The 25,647-nt window shown below is 35.0% G+C and overlaps 1 protein-coding gene across 1 annotated transcript in view; it reads right to left on the bottom strand.

Annotated features, from left to right (window-relative positions):
• ADGRA3 (adhesion G protein-coupled receptor A3) overlaps positions 1 to 25,647 on the bottom strand; it is a gene marked incomplete at its 5' end in the record, with an annotated part of 59,562 nt that overhangs the window by 24,147 nt on the left and 9,768 nt on the right. The window contains 7 exons of the mRNA XM_082482698.1: positions 4,504 to 4,668; positions 5,633 to 5,846; positions 6,733 to 6,893; positions 8,444 to 8,515; positions 9,420 to 9,491; positions 10,603 to 10,674; positions 19,020 to 19,091. Of these exons, the coding sequence (XP_082338824.1) occupies positions 4,504 to 4,668; positions 5,633 to 5,846; positions 6,733 to 6,893; positions 8,444 to 8,515; positions 9,420 to 9,491; positions 10,603 to 10,674; positions 19,020 to 19,091 (828 nt within the window). The remainder of the gene's footprint in view (positions 1 to 4,503; positions 4,669 to 5,632; positions 5,847 to 6,732; positions 6,894 to 8,443; positions 8,516 to 9,419; positions 9,492 to 10,602; positions 10,675 to 19,019; positions 19,092 to 25,647) is intronic.

The raw sequence follows: 25,647 nt of genomic DNA on the forward strand, positions 1-25,647 counted from the left end.
CCACAGTTTTTAAATTCCAGGAATTATATACAGGTATTTTAGAGAATGTAAAATAATTCAGGTATTTTAGAGAATGTAAAATAATTCAAAGAACAGGTATAGATTCTGCAATGGTAATGTAAGTTATTTGTCATCTTTTCTCCCATATAAAAAAAAAAAAAAAAAAAAGCAGAAAGGACAAAAATCTTCCTTAGAAAAATCATAATAGCCTTTGTGAATTGCTGCAATCCCAGTAGTGACGTTAGTTCAACATTACACGCACTCTAGCAAGCTAACAAAAACATCACTTTGGATCATGTCTGGCCAACTCGGATCATCGGTAAGAGCAAGTTATGGATCTGCTGGGAAGGAAGGAAGGGATAAGGGGGTCCAATACATGTAAACTTAGCTAAGTCTCTAAAATTTCTGTACGGACAAATTAAAAAAGTCCGATCAACACAGACTGGGGGAAAAACAAGTACAAAGATGAGCCACTTCAATGCTCCCAATTCTTAGGGATACATAATGAGCCTTCAGAGAATGAAGCCAAATAGAAAACAGGCAGATGAGGACAACTAATAATTCAGCTGGCACAGCTGTTAGAAGACATGCAGGCCCACGGATACCTTGCAAAACACACCCAAACCTCAGGTTCCAGAATGCAGTCAGGTTTCCAGAAACACTGACACTGGAGTGCCAAAACATCATTTCCAAAACAATTGTATCAACACTGAAATTTTTGTATTAAGTTTCCACATCAAAGATGCCACTTTGAAAGGGATATCTGTCTGTCTCTCTTTGCAGACAGTTTTCAAAAAGCTGTATTTTTCCAAAGCATTTTAAGTTAAAATGTGGTTAGCTCAGTTTTGACTGAATGTATCGCCTTACAGACTGAGTGCCACACGGCCTTAGGATAACTTAAACTCTGCGGTCCTGGCAGATGTTGTATGACACAACCTCCAAGACAAATATTTTCACTGAAAAACAGCATGTGCCATTCCTTTCCTCAATACTCACACCTAGTGCTAAAGAATTAGAAAGAGAGAAACCAGAGTGAAGCACTAGGACTCAACTGAAAAACAAGTTTTTCAGGAGAGCTTTAAATTACGATATTTTTAAACAAGTATAAATTCTAAGCTATTCTGGAACTTCTGTAGCCATCAATGGAAAACAGCGAGAGTTTAACACTACTTCAAAGGTTATTAGAGTATCACAAAATTATTTGCCTGCTCTCCCTGTTCTTCTCTCCGCTTCCCCTATATTTCATCCATCTCTTTCCCTTTTGTTACTGTTCCTTTATTCCTACTGCATTTACTTTTTATTCATCTCCGTACACAGCATTTTATGATCTTCTACCATGATCTCAAAAGAATATTAGCAATGCCAGACAGTCATATAGCGTGTGCTACCTTTATAGCAAATTTAGATATCTACAGAAACATTTCACTAATAAAACTAATATTATTAAACTAATGATTCAGAAAGCTTTCCATTAAACCAGACATAAAAGGTGGGCAATTTGAAACTCCCAGCTTCCTGCCATAATTTCACATACACAGAAACAACACAAGTGCACAGTGTGCCTAGGAGAAGTGCTCTGTGGGGAACAGTGTCCCTTATCGTCCTGCCTCTCCCTTTCATAACACCCTTTGTGTAGGTGCAAGTTTCTTTACAGCCCAGTGGTGAATGAGATCAGAGAACTGTAAATACCCTTCCCTTATTCCCTGTCTTTTGCTAAGTGTATGTTAACCTGGACCATTCTCAGCCATGAACTGTTTCCTCCCAATACCTGTATGAGTGAGCTGATGAGCCATTCTCCACTTTCCACGAAGCCAGAGAAGACATCCCTCCAGCAGGGCTCTAAAAGTGACTAATGACATGAAATTCTCATCATGCAAACAAAGGCTACATAAGTTTGACTGCATTCTTAATTTCTTGTGAGCCTAAGCTTGAATATCTTTCACAGTTTACCCAACTGCTAGCAGAAGTGCAAATTTGGACTGTATTAACACTCTTATTTCGTCACTGTTCATAATTAGGTGCTCAAAATTTATCACATATACATGAGAGTAGACAGCTGTGGGGGAAAAGATGGTTCATTTACATTTAAGTACTGTCATTTCATTTTAGGAAAAAAAGTCAGACCAGGAGATTATAAAAGAATCCTTTCCTTCATGCATATTAATTCTGTTTTGAAAGCATTCATTTCCTTAAACCAACAATAACTTTCAGTTACAATGAATTTTTATATCATAATTTCATTAGCTTACAGGTAGTCTATTTTTTTATTGCATCTTAGTAATTTCCTAAATTCAGCATGACAATTACAGTTTTAAGATTAATTACACCAAGTGAGTAAGAGTTTTCAAAAGGATAATTCTTATATTTAAGAAAGAATTCTATCAACTAGCAGCATAAAATTATTCTAAACACAATAGTTGAAGGATTTGCTGAAGTAGAAGCATTAGGTTACATTTTAACATGCAAACTGTACTTTCAATTTAATCATGGATTGCAACATATTCAGGGATATTATCTGAGTAAGACTTAAAAGAATATCTAAATTAAGAAAAAAGATTCCATGATGGAGACAGTCATGCTGAACTACTATTACCGAGGCAAAGACACTGAGGACATCTTTCTTTGCTACACTTTGCTATCCCATCTCTGAAGGGATAAAAATCTAGATGCCAGTTTTGAAACAGCTTCCAAGCTAAAATGACTAACCAGTTCCAACTAAAAAACTATAAAATCAAATTCACCTAGGATCATTTACAGCCATCTGCTCAGAACCATTTTCTCACTAGTCAAAGCCTTATTTCCATATGGTCTCAAAGGTGAAAAATTACTCTTCATTATTACTCTACCTAAACTACAAATGGAAGTCTGTTATAGGAAGCCCAGACATAGTGAACTTTTTGATAAGATTTCAGGAAATGTTCAGCTTATTTCTTTCTACTGAATTCCAGAGGGGGGAAATCCTATTACAATCAACAGCCACTGAACAGCACAGGTTAATTTAATGGAAAACACTTTGAAATAAGCCTTTACCATCTGTTTTCACCTCTAATGGCAAATCAAAGAAGAACGATTCACACTTGTATCATTAAAAAAAATGCATAAGTGATTTAAATAGATGTGTTCTTTGATGAATACAGCATGCATCTGTTTGACTTTCTTCACCTTTTATGTTAACCAGGAAGTTCTTATTTGCTGATGTAACGTTCATCCCTGCAGTTGAAACCACCACAGTGTAAAGAGAGGACATGCACAAAATTCCTTATATAAATAATTCCTTAAAATGTGAAAGTGAAGCTCTTCAGTAGTTCTAAGTCGCCCCTGTGCAGCAAGTGATCTTAACACTACTGCCCTTACTAATAGTTCCTCATACTCAGACACCAGCTACCTTTCTTCTCAAAAGTGTCCGACTGATGAACATAAAGAAGATGAATTCAGAACAAATGCTTTCAGCCAGGAATTTACCTGAATTTTTGCTACAACTGGACTTCTGCACTTGAAAGCTTGTCTTCTGTCCCCCCAAAAAACTTTGTCCCAGCAACATGCTTTAACTTACCTTTTATTTCTTAAAATAAAAGATTTATGGTCTCAGATCAGCTGTATAGAAAGAAGATGACTTTAAAGAACTCTAATGTACACAGGGAAAGGAAGAAAATGTTATAAATGTAAACAAAAGATCAAGCAGAAGATCAACATAGCCAAGCAGCATAAGAAAAGTGAAAATAAACAAGCGGGTAAAAGCAGTTATTACAACATCAAGAAACCCTACAAACCAGCGTGAAAACATATGCTATGATATATACTAATTCTCAGTAGGAGCTACTGCAGGGCAGTACAACACAGAGTAGTTATAAAGGGAATTACCTTACATATAGAGAATCTATACAGAAGCTATCTGTTACAGCTGGCACCTCCAGGAGTAACGTGTTGTTAGAGTGACCAGCAGCAGAAAGATCAGAAAGGGAAAACAGGTGAAGAGGTAAGAACAAAAGACAAAATACTCTGCAGTACCCAACACAATGGAACATCAGAGCTACCACTACAGTCCCAAGAAACATTAAAAGGCAGCACCATTCACATTATTTACTCTAATACTCACAAGGGAGGAAAAACTGTATTATGTGTTTCTTATATAGTGATTTTGTCGTATGGGACCAGGAGCGTTTTAAAAAACTTGTGGAAACTTCCCCCTGTCAGTATGCAGTCCAACTCTAATTTACAGATAGTCTAGAAAGTTTTAGTCTATTCCAATAATTTCATTTATATATTCCAAATAGCATAACTTACTTCCCATCTATTCCAAATATGTGAGTTAACAGGCTCAAAGTTTAACATTTCATAGTACAGTTGTGTGCACATCTTTCAACACCTACTAATTTAGAACACTTAAAAAACCACGACACACCATTTACAAAAGAACATCCACATAGGTGCCTTTAAAGCATAATACCATAGTTAAAAACAAAATTAAATGGATTTCTCTGAAAAAAGATTGAGGTTACCAACCTGAAATCCCCTTTATTGTTCACAACCCTCTCTGGAGGGCAGTACTGCGCAGAACTTTCTAACACCACAATGTCTACTGTCCTTGTGTTATTCCCACGTCTGGTTTGTACATGGCAACCCCAGTTTCCTGTGGAGCCAGCCTGAATGTTTGAGATTGTCAGTGCACTGACAAGACAAAATAAACAAATAAAATTCAACAGCCTTGCAATAAAATTTATATAAGCTTTTACCAAAAGATGAATGAAGTACAGAAAGACAATGGAAGAAACAACCAATTACATACAACTGTGAGTGATCTTACAAAATCAGAGCTGTCTATGAATCAATGTACTGTAACTAACAGAGAAATATTTACTATTCTTCTAACTCTCAATTCTGCCCAAGTAGGAAAGAAAATAAACAGCCATGGGAAAAAGTTCCTTGACTTCAGAAAGAAGAGATGAGAAGTCCAAACTCCCAAGTGTTATCCTTGCTCTTCAACACAGGATTTTTTGTTGTTCCAGAAAGGCCAAACTAAAATAACTTCTCAAATGCATAATTTGTGATAGAGTTAGAAGCCCTAATTTACTAATACAATTACAGGATATATAACCACTCCGTAGAAGCTGAATGAGTAAAAAATCTGCTGCAGCAGAATAAATTATACTTATAGATCTCTGCTGGAGAACTTCAATATTACCCCCTATGGTGTGCTCAAAAGGAAGAGGAAAGACTCAATGAGCAGTTCACTTAAATGCCGTGCTTTCATAATTTTAATGTACCAAAAGAACAAATGTATCCTACCACAAACATATGAACTGCATAGGGTAATGCTTGAAGATAATTAAAACCCAACTGCAATAGTCCTGGGCGACCTGCTATAGCTAACCCTGTTTTAAGCAGCTGGGTTTGACTCATCAAATCTCTAAACCACTTTCCTCAAACTTGATCCTTAGCAAGAGTGGCCAAACCCAGGTAATTTAAGAGATGTGATGTGTGAAGTCACAGACTACTTCCATGCTTGGAAAGTATCTGTCTACATAGGTTCACTCAGTGAGGATATGAGAGGGCTTTACTGGTTATGGAAATAGTCACTAAATCAGAGCAGAAAATAATGAGTAGGAAATACATTTTCTCTTTATGGCTTCACCTTGCAATCAGTGAGCAGTTATGAATCATGTTTTTTTCAACAAAAATACCCTGGGACTCATCAGTTTCCACTATCTTTCCATCCTGATACCACAAGACTTGCATGTCTTGATCAATATACGAAGCCATACATTGGAAGGGTAGGCTATCTCCTTCAAAGACAACCTGACGGTGAGATGGAGTCATATAGAAAGATGGTAATTCAAGCGGTGGTTCTAGAATTCAAGAAACAAAAGCACAATTAATAGCAAGAACCTGTTATATACATAATTTTCAATAGAGGACCAAACCACACTGAGTCTTCATTATTGATATAACCTCATTGTAAACTGCATCTTGCAAGATTTACATAAAAACTACGTTTGATGCATCAGATACTGAAAAATACACATTCTCCTCATATTCTTTTTCAAAATTTGTATTCCTTTAATGTAGTACATTTAAAAAAAAAATCTTTTGCTAGCTCACATCCAAAATACGTGAAAAATATAAACCCGAATGAAAAATATATTTATGCATTTTATTTCTTCAAAATTTCTCACCATTATATTTCAGAATCACAAATACATGTGTTTTATTGTTTTGACAGATGGAATAACTCTAATATGGCAAACAAGTTAAGCAAGTTGATCATGGTTTCATCACAACACGAAGGCTAATCAACAACAGTCGCCATGTAGGAGAGTAAGTCATAAAATGAAGACCTTTTGTCTTCAGATATTTGGGCTTGGAATAGTTTGCACACCTGAAGTCAGATAGCTAGGACTTTGGAAAAAAAATTATCAGTTTCTGATTCTTCTTGAGAATTTTAGGTAAAAATACCTGGAAAACATAGATTAGCAGAAAAAAGGCATTTATCTTCAGAGAATGCTACTCATCCTTAATTTCTACAGACTAACATCCACAATCACCAATTTATTTATTATTTCCAAAAGTAAACAACACAGTCACAACTAAAGATCAGCCTTTGAAAAAGAATCACTATTACTACTATCATGTAAGTGCTGAATTTCAGGGAAACAAAACTAAGGAAAAAAAGTCTGTTGACTACTGTTAACATAATACGGAATGTGTTAGAAAATTAGTATCAGGAGCGCTTACCGCAGGTCAGAAGCTCCTGCTTAACACCGGTCACTGTCTGTGACTGAAGTGACTTGGGATAGGCACATTTAGTTTCCCGTACAGTTATATTTCTTTCTTTTAACCATTGATGCATCCACAGTATGTTGCAATCGCAAAGAAGGTAATCAGTCTGAAATTCTCTGCAATATAAAAATAGGTATTCTGTGACAAAAAAGCAACAATCAAAGGTCTGAAAGCTTGACATCAACAGCTGTACAATGCCTCTCACTGTCACAGACAACGAGCAGTCAAACCCCAGAATACAGTGGAGTTGCCTACCACTATGTATTGGAAGATACTCTAATCCTCTGCAAGCTGTGGGCTGAGAACACAAGTACACGCTCCCCGAGAAAAGGAATCTTCTCCATAAATATGAGGAACATCTAATACCTGCCCATGAAAAAGTTTCGAGTAATTTCTTTCATGGAGGGAATTAACATTATTTAAGTGAGCATTAAAACAAAGAATTGCTTGAATATGTGTCACCATAACTTAAGAACACACTTCATTGCTTCATTTTAGCAATCAAATGCTTTAACAATAAAATCAACAGAAATGTAAAAATAGCCTCTTACCGATTTCTCTTTTCAGAACCACTATTCACACCATTTTAATGATAGTTTTTTTTCTGCTTTATATGAAAACCCTATAAGGCTTTTCATTGATTCATAAAGTCTTCTCTGTATAATTTAATACTTTCTACTAAAAAGACATACCAAATCCCCCCATAGGTGTCTGCTGTAGTCAGCTAAATTAAAAGAGAACATAAATATTTTATCTGTTTAGAAACAGTTAAAAACATATCAAAACATATCGCTGCGTCTACACTGTTTTTACCTCTAGTGAAAACATTATTTTTATTTTTGCAAATGTCTAGAGGATAACATAACATTCACAGGCAGAACACTTCAAACACTAAATCAACAATCCCGTGAAACTCCATTTGGTCTTTGTTCACAGAAATTCCTCCAGACATGTTTTTAATAGCAATGGTTATATCCAGGTTCTCTTGTCAGACTTGTGAGGTTCTTGGACAGCAACTTCTATGTACACAATTAAAATACCAGGAATAACAACTTCCAAACAATTAAAAGAAGCTGGAGATGGGAAAGAAACATTTGCTTTATAAACAAGAAATTAACTCAGTGGCAAAGCCAGAGCTTTTATGAAAGTCCCAGTACAGTGAGCCAACTGTCATGACTACCAGGGAAAAATACAAGCAAATCAGCAGCAATGATTTTTTTTTTTTTTCATTTACTTTCTTCCTTACACATGATTACAACTCTCATGAAATTAAAGGGGAGAAAAATAACAGGAGGTTGAGATGTACCTCCTGTTATGTATAACAAAACTATACTGTTCTGCAAGGACTAAGATCTTCCTTAAAAGTATTTGTTCCCTTTATTAATTATTCTTTTACACCTTTTTTAACATAAAAGTAATAAAGGAAGAAAACTTTCAGAAGCCGAGATGCCAGTATAGGTTTGTTGTCTCAGAACTACGTAACAAATACTAAGCATCTTTTGAAAGAAGTTATATAAACAGCCAAGTACCTTTCCCACACACTTACCCAGATAAAGAAACCACAGTTACAAGGTTTAAAAGTAAATATGCAAAACTGTAGTACAAGCAAGTTTGTTAAGAACACAAATGATCGTGCAAATTAAGATTAGATGCCATAAGTACTTACAGAGACTTTAGTGAACCGAGATGGTCAAATGTTCCCTGTGTAAGTGTAGAAAACAGATTTCCAGACAGATTCCTAAGAAATAAAAGTATCATGATTTGAATTAATGCTCAAGCAACTGACATTTGAAATAAGAAAATCCCTCTTCAAGATAGCATTATTTTCAAACCTACAAAATACTTTTATGACACAGTGTCATAGTTCACAAGACTAAGAATACAAATGAGGTCTGATAGCCTAGCAAACATCCCAGAATAAAGTGTTCCCCAATATCTCTTTTTTAGCTGAAGAATTTTAAGATTGGAAACAAGGATTGAAAGCAAATGCTTTATTTTTATTTACAGCAACAACTAGCACATGTTGAGCATACATTTCAAGAAGTTTAAAATTAACTTCATTGTTCACAGTGAATTGATGTGTTGCTATTACAGGCTGCAAGAAGCATATTTGATCAGGCAGAATATTTTTTAACATGTTTTACATCCCACTTTCTCTGTATCAGCAAAAGCACTATGTAAGCTGATAACAACCAGAGCAAAGAAACATTTCATAACCTTACATGTTATTTTCTTAAAGTAAATGAAGAACTACAAAACATGCAAGAAGCCAGCAAAACACAACCACACTGATGCTATGGTAGAAGGCACAGATATTAAAAGATTCTATAACCCTGAAATAGTTTTGTAGGGAAAAGAGTTTGTACAATTTGTGACTCCCCTCCCCCCAGCCCCCACTATACCTTCTAGGAAACTGGAAAATGGTTGCAAAGCAGAGTGCTGAGTAGCACGGCTTTAGTTGCCCCCACTGCCTTTTTTTTTTTTTAAATCTTGCTACTGAGTAACAGACCACAATCATAGCCACACTGCATGTCTTTCAAGCACACACTTAAAATAAATTGCTCCCACTGAAACGAAGAAGTTTACCTTACATAAGACTAAAACTTAAGAAATGAAGTTATATGCAATAAAGTTATACTTACAATCTAATAAGACTGACAAGTCCTCTAAATATATCTGCATTCAGGCAGCCTATTCGATTATTAGTTAAGTCTCTATAAATAGGAAAAAGCAAAAATCAGAATAAACTGGTTTATTTCCAAATGACATAAAGGGTGCAAACAGAAGTATTTCAACTAAAATTCCTAAGTAACAGATTGCACCATATATATGTTTAGCCTTTTTCAGCAAAACCCAAAAGGTACTGCTATATTGGTATACACACACACGCATAGAGTCCTTATTCCACTTCTACAGCAATAACGGTTTGCCCATACATGTTAAATGAGCCCAGCCTGACCAGTAAATCCCCTTAGAACAGTCTTGGCTTAACTCATATTTGTACAGTACATTCACCACATGTGCTACATCACTTAATTTTTTGATGTGTCAGAGACTGATACTAGTGCATTTATTGTACATAAATAAGACCACTTCTATATTTATACTTACAGAAGTCTTTAAATATTATATATTTTACAGTGTAGGTCTTAAATTGTCAAAAATTCTTAAAGGAATAAAAATTAAGCTTGCGAGTAGTAATGGTCCAGAATTGGTCCTCTAGCTTTATTTTTGAGGTCTTCAAAAGTGCAATTACCAGCAAAATTTCCTTTTAAGTGAGCCAGATCACCTGATCAATGACAAATGAACGTATACGCTACAAAAATTTAAGAAAAGCTATAAGTTGACTTAAGGTGGGACAGGGACAGACAGCAAAATCACTGAGGCTTAAAAGCTGTCTCAGATGTTCTGAAAATCAGAACAGTGTTTTAATAAAAAAAACTTTTGAAAAAAAAAAAATCCTGAGGAGTTTAACATTTAACAAAGCAAGACTTGATGGCATCAAAGCTCTGAATGGATGTTCACCCAGTGATATTTCAAGTCACTGAAATACAAAAAGGGAGGAATAATACAAGAGACGGTCAGTAAGAACAAGTGAGACTGCCAAGCCACAAGCAGTGGATGTTCTTCGGTCATAAGACTGAAAGCAGACTTTGTTTTATACATACATACATGTGTGTGTATAAATTTAGACAGCATATGCATATTCAACTTTTAATGTATAATAGCTTTGCTGTCTAGATTTCCAGAACTTAAGACTTACTCTGCTCTCAGGGTTTTTTTGTTTGTTTTTGTTTAAACTGACTAGCTAGATATACTACTTACAGTCTTTTCAGAGATGAAAGCCCCAGAAAAGCTCCTGGATCTATAGTACTAATAAGGTTGTTCTTAAGGTCCCTGTGGAGAAAAATTTAGACATTACTTTTATCATAAGCTATCCTTTAAAACAGAAATAGATGCATGAAGATACACTTCACTTGTCTCAACTTGTTTGAAAACTGCCCAAAAAACCCATACAACACACTTCTACTTTCTCTAGCATAGCATCTTTCAAAATTTGAAAATCTGTATTTTAACTAGAAAGAGGAATATAAACAGCATGTGTATTCCTTTAAATATTCTATCACGTCCTGTCACATGAAAGGGTATGGAGTCAAAGATATTTTGCCAGTGTCTCAATAGATCACAGCTGCTCAGGGTGTAACACTTGATCATTACACAGTACAAAACCGTTTAGCACAGCGTTGTCTTCTTCACCCTACCCAGTTTTAAATACTTCAGTAGTTCCCAACATCCAAGAAGAAAAACAAGATCCTAAAAATACAAAGACACTACACATTGAAAGTTTCCACCAAAAGCAAACACTTGGCTGAGAATCCCAAATAAAGCTGATGAAAAAAAAACTTAAGGCACAGATTTTTAAATCTTAAGTTTCCAGAATAGGAGATTGCAAGGAGAAATGTAAAGTAACTATGTCATTAAACTGCTTTACTAATTGTACAAGTGATATAGGAGTTTTAACTCCTAACTCGAGATATTTTGCAGATACAGCTTAATTTGAAAGGTCACAGAAAGGATCTGCCAGCATCTACTCAATTTTGAACAAACTTTACCACTGCATGAATGCTAAAATTATTTCTACCTCCTTACTCATCCAAGATTTTAACTATCCTATTATATGTAAAACTTCGCAGTCACTTACTACTACAGGAAAAAAAATTTCATTCCTTTGTAATATGTGAACATTCTGCATTTGAAAAGCAAATTAGTAATTTCTATTAAAAGCAATGTTTCAGTAAGCAAGGGCAGAACAAAAATCTCCTAGATCTACCACAACGTTAATAATTCTGCCTGAAAGAGAACAGTACAAGAGGATTACACCTACCATCACACAAATATGCATGAGTGAAAATACAAATTCATCCCAAGATTTCACAATAGTATTTCCTGCAGCCAGATTAACAAATCTTTGTACTACAGACAGTGTCATGGCACGTGGATCATGCTTCAACGCCATACCTAATAAACGTTTTAAATACCTGAAATACTTTAAATTTACTTTGCACTACAGTAAACCAATTTTCAATAAAACTATGGCATATATACAATTCTCTTATCTCAATTTGCCCTGTAGAGTGGCAGGGACTGTCAACTACTTCCAAAGCAGTATCGGAAGCCTGAAGAACTGCAATGTTTTTATTTTTATGCCTCTTTCAGCAGGCTTATAACCCCAGTACCAAAGCCATGACAAATGTGAGAATACTAAATACTTTGGGACAGGGATAGTGAAGAAAAGTGACACTTACCATTCATACTTTAAATTTCAGTTTAAAAACACATAACTCCCACTTAAACTTAAAATTTCACTGTGCAAAATGCTCAGGGAGAGAAACATTGACACAACATGCCTTGGAAATCCAGTAGCCTACATTAACAGTGATCTTAAATTTCATTACTTAATTCAAAGCATACTCCCTGTTACACCTCTTCCTTAAATCCATTGCTTCAGTGGAAAAAAACAATATAGTTTTAAAATTAAAGCAACAGTTTTACTACTTCTACAACCTGTTTATACATTTTGTCAGATTAGTTGATAAAAACTGACTAGCTATTCTTTATGTAATTTGGTTTTTTTCCCCCTCCCTTTAGTAGGTCTTAATCCCAGTTCCAGAAGGATAATTACACTAGAATTAATAAATTCTTTTTTAAAACAAATGCCATCAATTTTCATGTTTTAGTAAAACTCATTCGATGTATATTCTGTATTTTGTAAATAAGATAGCAAAGCACTAGCGAACCACCATACTAAAGTAATGCTTAAAAAACACCCCGAATGCCCAAAGTGTTAGCATTTTCTCAACCTGCAACTACAACAGCTGGGGAGTCTCTGCGTGGGGATTTTCCCCCCCTCCCAGTGGTAGTCACTAGCACTAGCTATGGATTCATCTATCAAAAAGTATTAGCAGATGAAAACTGTGAAATATAAGAGATGTTAATTTCGAGATCTTTAAACACAGTGCTGACATGTCTGGCAGCTCTTCAGAAACAGTAAACGATGTTGATACACAGGCTGGTGCAACTGCCAGGACTCCGGGATCTAGGACAGTTTCTAAATGAAGAAATGACACTTGTGGTTAAACCAACAGGCTGATAGGGTTCTCACATAAAAGGGAAATAGGGGAGAGAAACTCATTTGAAAGTTGTTCGGCTTAAAAGTTTTTAACACTTTTGAATACATTTAAACAAACAACTGATTTTTAGCAACAGGAATTTACTCATCTCAGCCACTGATTTTAAAAATTTTTCTTAGGCAAAGCTCAACTAACACGATATAATTATAGGTATTTATTTGTCCAAAAGAAATCTATTAGAAGAGGGTTTCAGTTAGGGTAACATTACAACTTCCACAAGCTCTAGCTTATTGGTACATCTTTTATCTTACAGTAACTACATCTTTCATCTAGCAATTAAAAATACTGCTACAAAAAAAAACAATAGCCAGGCAATAGAGCAATCTTACACTGAGAACCTATTAAAAAAAATTAATTTTCTCTTAAATCTAAATAACACTGCAGATGAGGATGCCCCTGTATTTATCAGGGAAGGTGATTAACTGATATTAGTATCGTAGAAAAAATTAGGTTTTAAGGGTAAACTCATGTAGTCCAACTTCTGGCTCAAAGCACAACTAAATCAGATCAACTGCTGCACTGTTATGTCCAGGGAAGACCTGAAAACCTCAAAGAATGCAGATTTCACCATGTCATCACCCAACCCTCCCAGTGTTTAACAATTCGCTTTGTGAAGACTTTTCTTATGTCCAACTGGAACAGATCTTTTTCAAATCCATGATTAAGTGGGCAAATAGCAACTTACCAACAAGCAAAAGTATTTTTAACCCTGACAACCACACCTAATGTTAGCTTGTTAATGTAAGAAAAATATCTTAATGAAAGAATACTTAAATTTAATTATGCTTTGCCATGTAAAAAACAGAATCCTTTCATTTTATTAGAATTTATAATGAAATGCTTCACTGGCCAGTTGTCTATGACATAAAGTGCACATATACATACTTAAAAATTACTTATGTATGAATACATACTACTTATAACTTACTGCTGTCTGTCTCAGCACAATGAAGATTGTCTTAATTATTACTAAATCATCCTGCAGGCACAAACAAATGATGCATGTGTGTGTATATATACACACACATACTGACACACATACATTATTTAGCGTTCTCAACTACCATTGAATAAACCATCTTTTCTTTCTGAACAGAACTTGAAAATCAACATCAGACAAGAAACACATTAGCTACCATGGACTTTTACAAGATGAAATGCCTTTTCAAAAAGGTAATGGAGGAAGAGGATGAAGAAATTACAAAAATACATTAAACATTACATAAAGTCAGCCTATCCCTCCCATAGCTCTACAGGGTGTAGATTTCATGCAGGCAGATCCAATAAATGCTTATGACTGATTAAACAATTTTTATGTTTCCTCATCATTCAGTCTATGATTTATACATACATAGACTTTCTCCCTAAAATATAGCAGGCTATATTTATTTTTAATTTTAACCATCAGTGCAACAAATATTTAGGGTACCACCAAAACTGTTGACAACTGAAAGCCCAATATTTTATTGCATGCAGGTCTCAGATGTAGAATTCTGCTTTCAGGTCAACATATTCAAATCATATGTGAGACGATGTTTTTTAACTAAGAGAAGGAAGATTTACACTAGGTATAAGGAAGAATTTTTTTATGCTGAGGGTGGCTAAACAGTGGCACATGTTGCCCAGAGGGGTGGTAGATGCCCCATTCCTGGAAACCTTCAAGGTCAGGTTGGACGGGGCTCTGAGCAGCCTGATCGAGTTGAAGATGTCCCTGCATGTTGCAGGAGGGTTGGACTAGATGACCTTTGAAGGCCCCTTCCAACCCAAACTATTCTATGATTCTATGATTAAATGCTGCTGGAACTATTTCACCAGATTCAAGTAACTCTCTCTAGGAAAGGAAAACTGGCTCAAACCTGTCGCTGATTGCCTGTATATCAGAGTAATACAAGGATAGAAAAAAAAAAATCGGAGAGTTCAAGTTCCTAAGGAACCACGGAAGAGGAGACAATATCCAGTTCTGACTTGGATATTTTCCAAATGAAAATTAAAAAAAAATTAAAAAAAACTAAATACCACCTCGACTTTTCAAAAAGTTCTTACATATGCTTTTGACATCCCCTTGCATCTAAAGAAGTCAACATCAACTTAGATCACCTTGTTTTGTTGTGCTTACTCCATCACATCACCTGTGACACACATTGATGAACTACAAGTCAAAATTTCTTGAAGATGCAATGTAAAAAAGTTAAAAAAAAAAAAAAAGCTTGAGTACCACACTTCTGCAAACTAAACAAAATCTAGAACCTAGACCAAAACCTGTTTCCTTCAAATAATTTCTATATTTCCAACAGTTCAGAATACTGCAAAGCATTCACTTTTACAGCACAGAGATTTCAGCAGAGACTAGAAGCACGTTTCTCCTCCCTCATCACTCATCTTTCAGAAATTATCTGAGAAGCAGATGAGGATGGGGAAAATAAATATTTTGTTAGCCTAACACTCTCAGTCTGTTCCCGAAAGAGCCATGGCTAACAAAGAGATGGAGCTTCCAGAACTAAAGTTAAAGCAGAAAACAAGTTCCTGAATATTCATAAAACTGTTTCTCTGCTCAGTAATATTCAAACAAGAAATACTGATGCTTTCCAATGACTTTTAAAGACTTCCCACCCCCACCCCCCCCCCCAAAAAATAAGAGTTCAGTTCCAACCCTAGGAGAATTCAGGTCCATCTTTTCACATGCTCTGCTGCACTGTAACAACATGAATCAAAATCAGAAATTGTTACTGCCTGAAAACGTATTAGATGCTCCTATTTTTATTTAAGGCATCCATATATCTGTAGATTGGTGCTGTAAAAACAGAAAAAAAAAGAGAGACTATCTACAAATAACACTCCCTTCACACTGCATATTTTCCTTTTCAAAGGTATATTAGTATATCCTAAAAATACATTGGTAAACCCTTGTCATTATTTACAGTTCAATAAATATCAAACCCTTCTTTTGCTATCTAAATATCTTCCTGAATTCTATGCCTGTCTCTTCCTCCTCTCTCCCTCATGTACAATGAAAAATAGTACTTCATAAATACATAATCTTCCTTATCCTCACAAAAATCAACAGGCAGTATTAGCTAGCCTCCAGATGGAAAAGAGCAGTTTGCTTCTAAGCTGCTGGACTTTGAAAAATGCTATATAAAGTCAAGTATCTACTAGATGGAAAATTATTTGTCATAAATTAGTTGTGACAAACTAAAAGAAGTTACTTCAACATTTAAACTGTAGGACATTCATAGCAAAACATAGTATTAAGTCAGTGGAGATTAAAATATTTAACTTTTTTTGTACAGACACTTTAATTACCACTTAAGGCAGTAAAAATCTTTGACCTGCTTACTGTTATTCAGCTATTATTTGCATGATTTTTTTCCTATAAAAATAGATGTAGACATAGCATTGTCATTTTGTACTGTAATAAATAAAAATTTCACCCTCCAGTAAAACAAAACTCCTATTTTAGTAATCTTATCACCCTGTTTACAAAATAATGCATTCTACATTTTCATAAATTAATATATGTGCACAAAGTTATTAATAACAGATTTGAAATTCCTACTTGGGGCCAGCATTTTAAATGTACTTCCCCATAGTTATGGAGCATACAAGTACCAAATAAAACAATCTCTCCCTTTCAATAGTAACAGTGAAAAATCGTCAGATGAGAATGAGGTCAAGAGGTAACACGTTTGAGCAAAATGATAACCTAAAGGGCAACAATTTGCCACCTGCAGATACCATATGCTCAAGAACTGAAAAAATAACAGAAACCATTTCCATTTAAAAATATGTAAATTTTCATTACAAAGTCCAAAAACTAAACAGGAAAAAACAAGTATATAATTCATCTGTTAAAACACTAAAGTTGTGAAGCTGTATTTCAGTATTCAAAATGTTGATTAAAATGCAATTAAAACCAATTATTATGGAGGTGCATGTTCCTCACATTAGTTTGATTTTTTACCTTTTTTTTTTTTTTAAGGCTTTAGTTAAATATATCTATACATGTAAACTCTATCCAAAAAGCTATTAAAGAGAAATAGCAAAAATATTTGCCAACAAGTATAACATTACAAGGAATGAACAAACAAGCATTAAATGCATACAGAATCTCTCCCAGGTAAGCAGTAATGTTAAGTGACAACGCTACTATCTGAATTAACTATTTAAATGCTGACTGAAATTATTTCTTTTCTCTCCATTTCATCTCCTAAATTAAAAGTGGGGAAAAGAGCTTATCTACAAAGAAAAGACTCATAAGGAAACAAAGCTGAGTATGAGTAGTAAAAAAAAAAAAAAAAAAATAAGCAAGAAACTGTCAAAAAAGAGTAATTTTAAAGGTATGCAAGTTATCACAGTAAATATTAAGGAATATAATTTGAAACTGCTGAACATAATGTTAATGTCTAAAATAGTTACCGTGGCTTTCAAATTTTTTTCCTTTTACTATTGACTATTCATATAAGTTTGAAAAATCATTTTTATTACAGAGTAGTTTCTGTCTAAGGTCAACATTTAAAGCAAAAAATTTTACTTTTACTGTGGTTAAATACATATTTTTTAAGTCTTGAGCGCAACCCCCCCTTCCCCCCCCCCAAAAAAAAGATCATTAAGTAGAGTCTCATGCTAGTTATCCCTTCCTTTATGATTAAAACATCTGGCCATTAATAATCATTTGTTGATGTTTTAAGTCCTACATCACTGTGCATAAAGTGCATTATCTCACCCCGATGCGCCCACTGTAAATACTTTAAATGCTCAAAACATGATGCCTTCTTTACTGCTTTGTTTTCCTTTTCCTGAAAGAATATATTAAAATAACCTGAAAAACCCTTACAAATGCCAGGAGTTAAATGCAGGAACGCTAGGTTCTTATGATTTTAAAGAAAATTAAAATTTGCATTCATAAAGCAAATGTAAACGATCTTCTCAAACTAATTAGAGTTTCAAGTATTTCCTGTCTGAAAATTGTAATGAGTTACAACAAATAACAACTGTCAGCAGATGCCTTTATTACCTAAGCAAGGATGCCAAAATAATGCGTACAGATCTAGAATGCCATCACTGCTGATAAGCCATTGTGCCAAAGAAGCAAGGTTATTTCTACAATAAAGCTCATCTGCCAGTGCAGAAGACAAATCTTTCTTCTGGCATGTGGGGGATAGAACGGTGGAAGTATTTGAATTTATTTAGGCCAGGTGACCGGGATTGCAGCCTTCAAGTTTTAGAGGAAGAATAAAACACTTTTAATCCCCTGAAGCCAAAAGTCGTTTGGAACTCTTCCTAGATGTTGCGAGATGATTATGGAACTGGCTATTTTCCCAGTCAAATGGCCTAGAAAAATCCTTATCTCTAAAGTTTCTGCTTGCTCCCAGGTAGATCAACCTGCCAATCCTGACCTTCTACCAGCTGGAGAAAAGCTGACTGTAACAGAAGCTACAATGCTGCTTCTTATCCCATAGGTGATATATCATCTGAAAGGGAAAGTGAAAACAAGGAAGCAAAAGGTGTCCAAGAAGTTACTCCCATCAGACACGCTCCCATTTCCCTCCCCCCCATACACCAGGTATATACCAAAGTTGTTAAGTAAGCAGTAAAACTGTTAAAATAAATGCTAACACCAACCTTACAATGAATCTATCCTCTTTTAGAGGCTCTAATACATCTGCTTCCCCTACAAATAGACTTTACAATGGTTTGATAAATGGTTTGACACTTCCTAAAAAAAGAAATTAAAGAAATAATTTTCTTTACAACGTAAGTTTTCATATTATGAGACCAACAATAACAAAGCAAATCCAGGCGTCACAGCATTCCAGTGAACTTCCCACTGAAACTGCCCTAATCTCAACCACAGGTGAGATTACTCCTTTATGCTGATACAAGCATTCTCTTTATGAATATGAATGTCATAACTATGTTAACCCTTCAATCACAAAAAATACATCAAAATAAAGTAAGAACACATCTCCTAAATAAGATATTTTGTTCTCAGAATTCTTAATGAAACAGTATATGATTTTAAGTTAAAATAGCTTTTTAAGAAGTGCTTACAATCTTTCAAGAAGGTGTAATCCAGAGAAGGAACCATTCTTCAGCTCTGTTATTTTATTGTTACTCAGAATCCTGTAAACAAAAACAGACAAGAGCAATATGTTATAAGTTTGGTAACAAAGTTATTTGCTGCAGCTTACACTTCTGGTGTAAATCTTTTTGTTTAACAGCCTTTACATCAAACTACAACGCCGAGCTCATTGTCTGAGGTGTGTATAACAGCACTGCTTCAATACTATGAAGGAGAAAAAGGATTTTCTATGTTATGTGCCCTAAGTACCATGCAAACATACATAATTAACATATGAAAGAAAGTACACCCATATAGGATTATCATATTAAGACACCAGAATTGACGTAATAGAAAACGAAGTATTAAACAACCAATCTACACATTCAACTTTCTGTTGTTCCGTACCCATTTTGGTTTTCAAAACCATGCGGTGTATCGCCTGTTTCCCATTTCCTCTGCTGCCACCCTCAGCCACTCGCACACGCTCACTTCTCCCGTGTTGTGCCACTTTTCCCAGCCATCCTTCACACATTCATCCCTTTCCTCAACACAATCTTTTTAAGACGTCTGCAAACAAGCTCAGCAAGCACTCCTTTACTTCTATCTTCTTCTTTTCTTAAAGGAACACGCAACTGCAAATTCCCTTTTCCACACGAATAACTGGATCAGGCACATGTAGCCAAGTACCCTATTCTCGATCACAGCTGTCTGCAGATGCAAATTCTCCTCACGTTAGGAAATCCCTTGTACAGGTGGATGTTTCCTCACTTAGAAGGACCTGCTTTCTATACAGCTACATATTTCTTTGTCACAAAAAAAAGCCTATTTTCCTTTTGAACCACATAAAACCTTACAAAAGGTTTTGCAGTACAAAGTTCCATTCCATAAAAAACGTCTCATGTCATTAGTTTTGAACACAGCTCCTGCTAGCTTCATTTGATGCTCTCCACTTCTTATCCTGAAACAAGCAGCAATCAATCCCTACCTACCCTCTTTCACCACGTGTAATTATGTAGAAACCTAGATGGTCTCTTGCCAGAAGGAAGATTCATATTTTACTTTCTCTTCACACAAAAGTTTGTTTGTGCCACCTTAATAATTTCTGTGCTCTTTCCAGCTTTATTACACTCAAAAAAAATCTGAGATAAAACCAACAGAACCAAAGCAGTATTCAACACAGAGACAAGCCACAAATCTACATAATAGGATAATGACGTTCTGTTTTGTTTCCTACTGTTTTCCTAGCAAATCCTAACACATGATCTGCCTTTACCACTTGTACTAAGAATTGAAGATTTCTGGTCAGCTCAGTGTCCATCATTTCATATATCAAGCTAGAATTGTCGTCGTATTCAGTACAATTTTCGTTTTTCAACAATGTGCTCTTTCTGCCATTTTATTACCTAATTATTAGTTTCATAAACTTCTTCAAAAATTCTCCATTTTACTCTCAACCTTATTACATCAAGCAACTCACCAAACTCTGTCAACCCCCTAACTAACACTGTTTTACAGGTCATTAAGAAATATGTTGTGCATTACAGGTCTCTAAGACTCCACTCAACTGTGAAAGCTAACCATTTACTGCCACATGCACTTATCCTTCAGCAAGTTAGTTGTTCATACAATAATTTTCCATTTTAGGCTGACAGACTATTTTCATCAAATGTTTTTGGCAAGGGACTAAGAGATGCCTTTTGGAAAATCATCTATGTGTCATTATATCTACTGGATCATCCTTGTAAACATTTTGCCTACTCTGAAGAACTCCAAAGGTTTGTGGGGAAAAGCTTCCCATTACAGGAGATGTAAATTTTCCAGAGCACATCTCTCTCTTCATCCACGTATCCAATATATTTATTATAAATTATACCTATTTGTTCAACACAAACATCAGACTTGGAATCATGTAGTTCCCCTAAACTCCTAATGCACTTATAAAAATCAGCGTTTACCACCCCTCAAAAATCAAGTTCATTCTAAGCAAGACTTCAGACACTCATCATTTGAGTTTTTCATCCCCGAGTTCTTCTAAAAAACTCTCCAACACACACAACATATTGTCCTGGAAATTTATTCACTCTGTCAGTTTCTTCCATAACTTCTGCTACAGTCATTTCAATTTCAGACAGGTCCTCTATCAAGTGCATCCTGTAAATCCAACATATCCATGCACTTCTTCACTTACACCGATTATATCTTCAGGCTGGATAACTACTTCTACACTTAGCAACTGCCACTAGGAGATTTCTTTCCAGTCTACTACATCTTTCAGATATCCTTTACCGTAGCCATAAACCAAACACGCATCCACACAACCCTCTTTCCTCCAATGCATAATATTTATTATCTAATGACAAGGATTAGTACTTCAAAACACATCATGAATAAGATGAAACTAAAATACAGAAATACCTATCTATGAAAACAGCGTCATCTTGACACAACCATATATTACACTAAGTAGTTTTCTTCTCCAGATTTCTCAAAGATTGCCTCAAGCCTCTGTGGTTTAGACAAACATAGGGCAGGCAATTTTTTGTCTCAAAGCTCTGGCTTTGAGTCAATCTCTCCCTCTCAATCTCACACACACAGAATCGAGACAGCTCAACAAATTATTTGAAAATCTTTCAGTTTCCAGTCTGACAGACAGAAGGTTTGAAAATTCTTGAAGTTAAGATTAAATCACTCAACCAAGGTAACAGTTCTGATGCTAAAAAGAGGAGATCCCATTCCTTCTCCTCCCCTTACAGTCAAACCATGTATTTCTACAGCTCATCTCAAGTCATCCCTGGTACCCACTGCTCCATGAGCAACGAACATTAAATTACACATTTACCCAAGGCATCATCCGAGAGATTAATTTATATGTCAACCACAAAAGCGTGATCAACATAGTATGCTACACAGTCAGCTAATACCGGCTGAAGACTGATCACAGGAATGGGGGAAAGGATGAGAAAAAAAATACTTAAAAGTATACTGAGAATTTGCTGTTGTATGTGCCTATCCACTAGAGCGTCAGCTAAGATGAAAATTTGTTCTTGTAGAAATACAGCTCTAGAGTCAAATACATTAAGCTACCTTACAGGAAGGCAAGAAGGAAAATTGCCCCTTGGATGCAGCTGTGATAACCTAGATGACAGAACAAATGGAACAGTAGTTTTTAAAAATAGATATACAAATCAAGGAAGCCTGGGTACTCTTCAGAGATCCACATGTATTTCAAGGAACCCTTGCATTAAGCAAGGCTCAACACAACAGAAAACCAGAATACACATTTGCAAGACCACAAGTTTGGTAAATAGTATTATAATAATAATAATATACAGCTTGGAAAGCCTACAAAACCAGTAAAATTTAACTGAAGCATTAAAATCACCCATCCTAAAGTCTTTGAAACTACTTCCACTTGTACTCAAAGAGAAAAAGGTTTCAAACTAAATAGTAAGTATTATTTGTACAAATTGTAGGTACAGGATTCATTCTACAAACCAAATCTATTCAGAGCAAAGTACATCTTTATTTTAACATCCTTTCTGGTTTCAGAAACATATGCGAGAATAAAAATAACAATATATTAAAAAATGGATGAAGCAGCTTATAAAAAAACTAATTAATAGTTAATATAAACCAGACATAAGGCATAACAGCAGCAGTAAGAAAAAACACAGACCAATTTCAGACTTAGAGACAAATAAGAAGAAAAAACATGAGGTTCAGAAAACATCCAAGGCAATGCAAGCAAGCAAGCAAATTAGTCTTTGGTAGCACAGAAATAATGTGTCTTCTAGTTATAACTGACTTTATCTTAAGATTCACTGATTTTACCTGTACTTTTTCTAGAAAAAGGAGCTATTCAAAATGGAGCAGAGCCACTTTTGAAGTGGCTCTAACTGACCAAACTAAATAAAAATTACAGTTCTGTAAAAAAAAAAAAAAAAAAAAAAAAAAAAATTAGTTTTCTGACATTGCCTATAAAATAATAGGCCTAAAGTAGAAGCCTTTGAATATCTGTGCACTAGGTAAGTTTCTCTCTGGAGTGTGATGTACAAATTATAGTCAGACTGATTTAGTATTTTCTCTGCAGAGGCTGTTAGTTGCTCAACCATAAAGGTTTAGTACAATAAATGATAGATTTTACAACACTCCATATAACAAACATTTCATCACACTTAAAAATGCTATAAGTGTAATCTTTAAAAAAATGTAGTTTAAAGCTTGTTATTAATATATTCAGTCTATACATTATTTGAAGTGTTAAGGGACGTGGCAAAAGAAGACAAAACACGATAAAGCACTTCAAAGTCTACATTTTATAGTCACTTTCACACTTTCTGTGCAGTAATGCACAGTGAAATGATGGACTATTATGTACTACTTAGACACAGAAAATTATTTGTGATCAATAATAATTCTAAGTTACTAGTTTAAGACCATAATTTTTCCTAAGAGGCAAGTAATTCTGGTAATAGTGAACTTTTCCATCATTAAGAACTTTAAAGCAAACACGGTAGGGAGCTACAGATCACCACTCACCCCCATCTTGTTCAACTCTTCTTTAACATGAGACTTTGCAACTTAAATGATGTACCTGGAGATTTCATGAAGGGGTTTCCATAGCCCAATGTCATTGTTGCTCAGTACGTCTTACAAGCTCCAGATAAGATTATTTTTTATATTTTTTTTTTAAATGATCAACAACACCTGTTTGGGACAAATGCATTTTGCTTCTCCAACCCTTACATAACAGAAAATAAAATGTGGAACTACTGCATGCAAACACATTCACAGCCATGGGAATTAACATAAAAGACTTGGATGAAAAAGCAGATGAAAAGAAGATTCTAGAAAGCACTATGGACAATGTCTCAAGTCACCTTAAAGCAACACATTTCCCTCTCCTTTGACTAAGCAGAATAGTTGCAGAGACAAAGAGGTGAACTACAACAATGTACCTAAAGAATAAAAATAAACCCTCACAAAAAAAAATTCACACAAAAAAAAAAAACACCCCAGCTTTTCACCCAGTCCAAGAACATCGCTAAAATGTTTCTTTGTTGAAATGGGTTGGATCTGAAAGTCCTGTTTCCATTTTGCTCCATAAAGTGGCAGAAGACTTTGGCAAAACTCCGCAAAGAAACTTAACTCCAGCTCTAACGTACTGGCGAGACCTTTAGCAACAGATGCCCAGTTACTAGCACGTAAAACATAACTACACAGTGAAACCCAAAGTCTTTCCTTTCTACTACAAAGAGTTTTAGCAGCAGGTACTAAAGGTGATGTAATCATTCTTTTCTTTTTGACACAGAAGGAAAAAAAATAAAAATCAAGTTAATTAGCACTAAGTGGAAAAAAAATTTTGTTCTATGAAACAATTTTGGCTTGTCAGCTATATAACAACCAGCACTGAGACAGCAGTCAACTAACTAGACAGGAATTTAGAATGCATCTCCAAACTTCACAAATGAATCCTTTTATGGGAAACTATTAAAATACCCACACATCCATTAACACTATCACAAAATAGTCAAAATGGCCTCCAAGAAGCCAATAGGAAGACTGGGAGACAGTCTAATTTTTAGCTGAATGTTGAAGTAGCTTCCAGAACACATTTTAAGAGACTCAGAGAGTCAGGAAATGGAAAATAAATCAGATCATTTCATGATGATGGCTGTATACTCTAAGGACTGGGAAAGCGGCCACCAGCAAAAATTGAACTAAAATAACTAACTGTACAACCAAGAAAAATGCTTTCTGCTGAAAGCTGTGAACATGCAAACAGAAACACATTTTTTGAAGTTTATCTCGTAGAAGCTGTGATTTAACAAGGATATAAACCCAATATTTTTCAACAGTTAGTATCTTGCCTTCTAGTGAGTTACTGGTGTCAAAGGGAAAGAAATGTAAGTAATGGACCCAGCAGAACATGAACAGTACTTGCTTAAAAGTAACCCTGATATGAAAACACTCCACAAGCTATATACAGAGAAAGAATTATGAATCTTTCCAAGGCCCCTAACAAAAGGAGACAGTATTTTCCAATTTAACAAAAACATTGTAATTGAGGAAGCTTAGCAATGAAACATTTGCAAAACAGAAGTTTGCAACTGATAAAAGATTTCCTGCGCTATTTCATTACTATGCACATTAAAAAAATATTAAGATTGTAAACTAAAAGACTCAGAAGTAATAAAATTACAGAATTAAAACTGTGTCTGTTTATATCATTTCATTTTTAACTGGGAATGTGCTAACTTTAAATGATGCAATGATGGACTTTTTTTTCCCCTACACAATCCCTGTATCACTCGAGCAACGATACTCACTTTGTGCACTGCTATTCAAGATATTTTTTTTCTTGACATTCGGTATGTGACCACATGCTTTATTTATTGCCTTCCTTTAAGGACAAACTGCTCTTTGAGGACAGATTTCTTTATTTTTAGTGAAACACAGTGCCAACCACTGGAGTACCTCAGTGAATTTTCTATTTAAGAGTACTACAGAAAAGTAATCTTGGACGAAGGACAGAACTGAGGGGCAAAACAGAATGCAAGAATGTGTAGCAATGTTGCTGAAAATGATACTACTATCAAAAGAAATTCTTGTGAA

This window comes from Vanellus vanellus (assembly GCF_965231255.1).
Source record: "Vanellus vanellus genome assembly, chromosome: 4".
In the NCBI taxonomy this organism is placed as follows: domain Eukaryota; kingdom Metazoa; phylum Chordata; class Aves; order Charadriiformes; family Charadriidae; genus Vanellus; species Vanellus vanellus.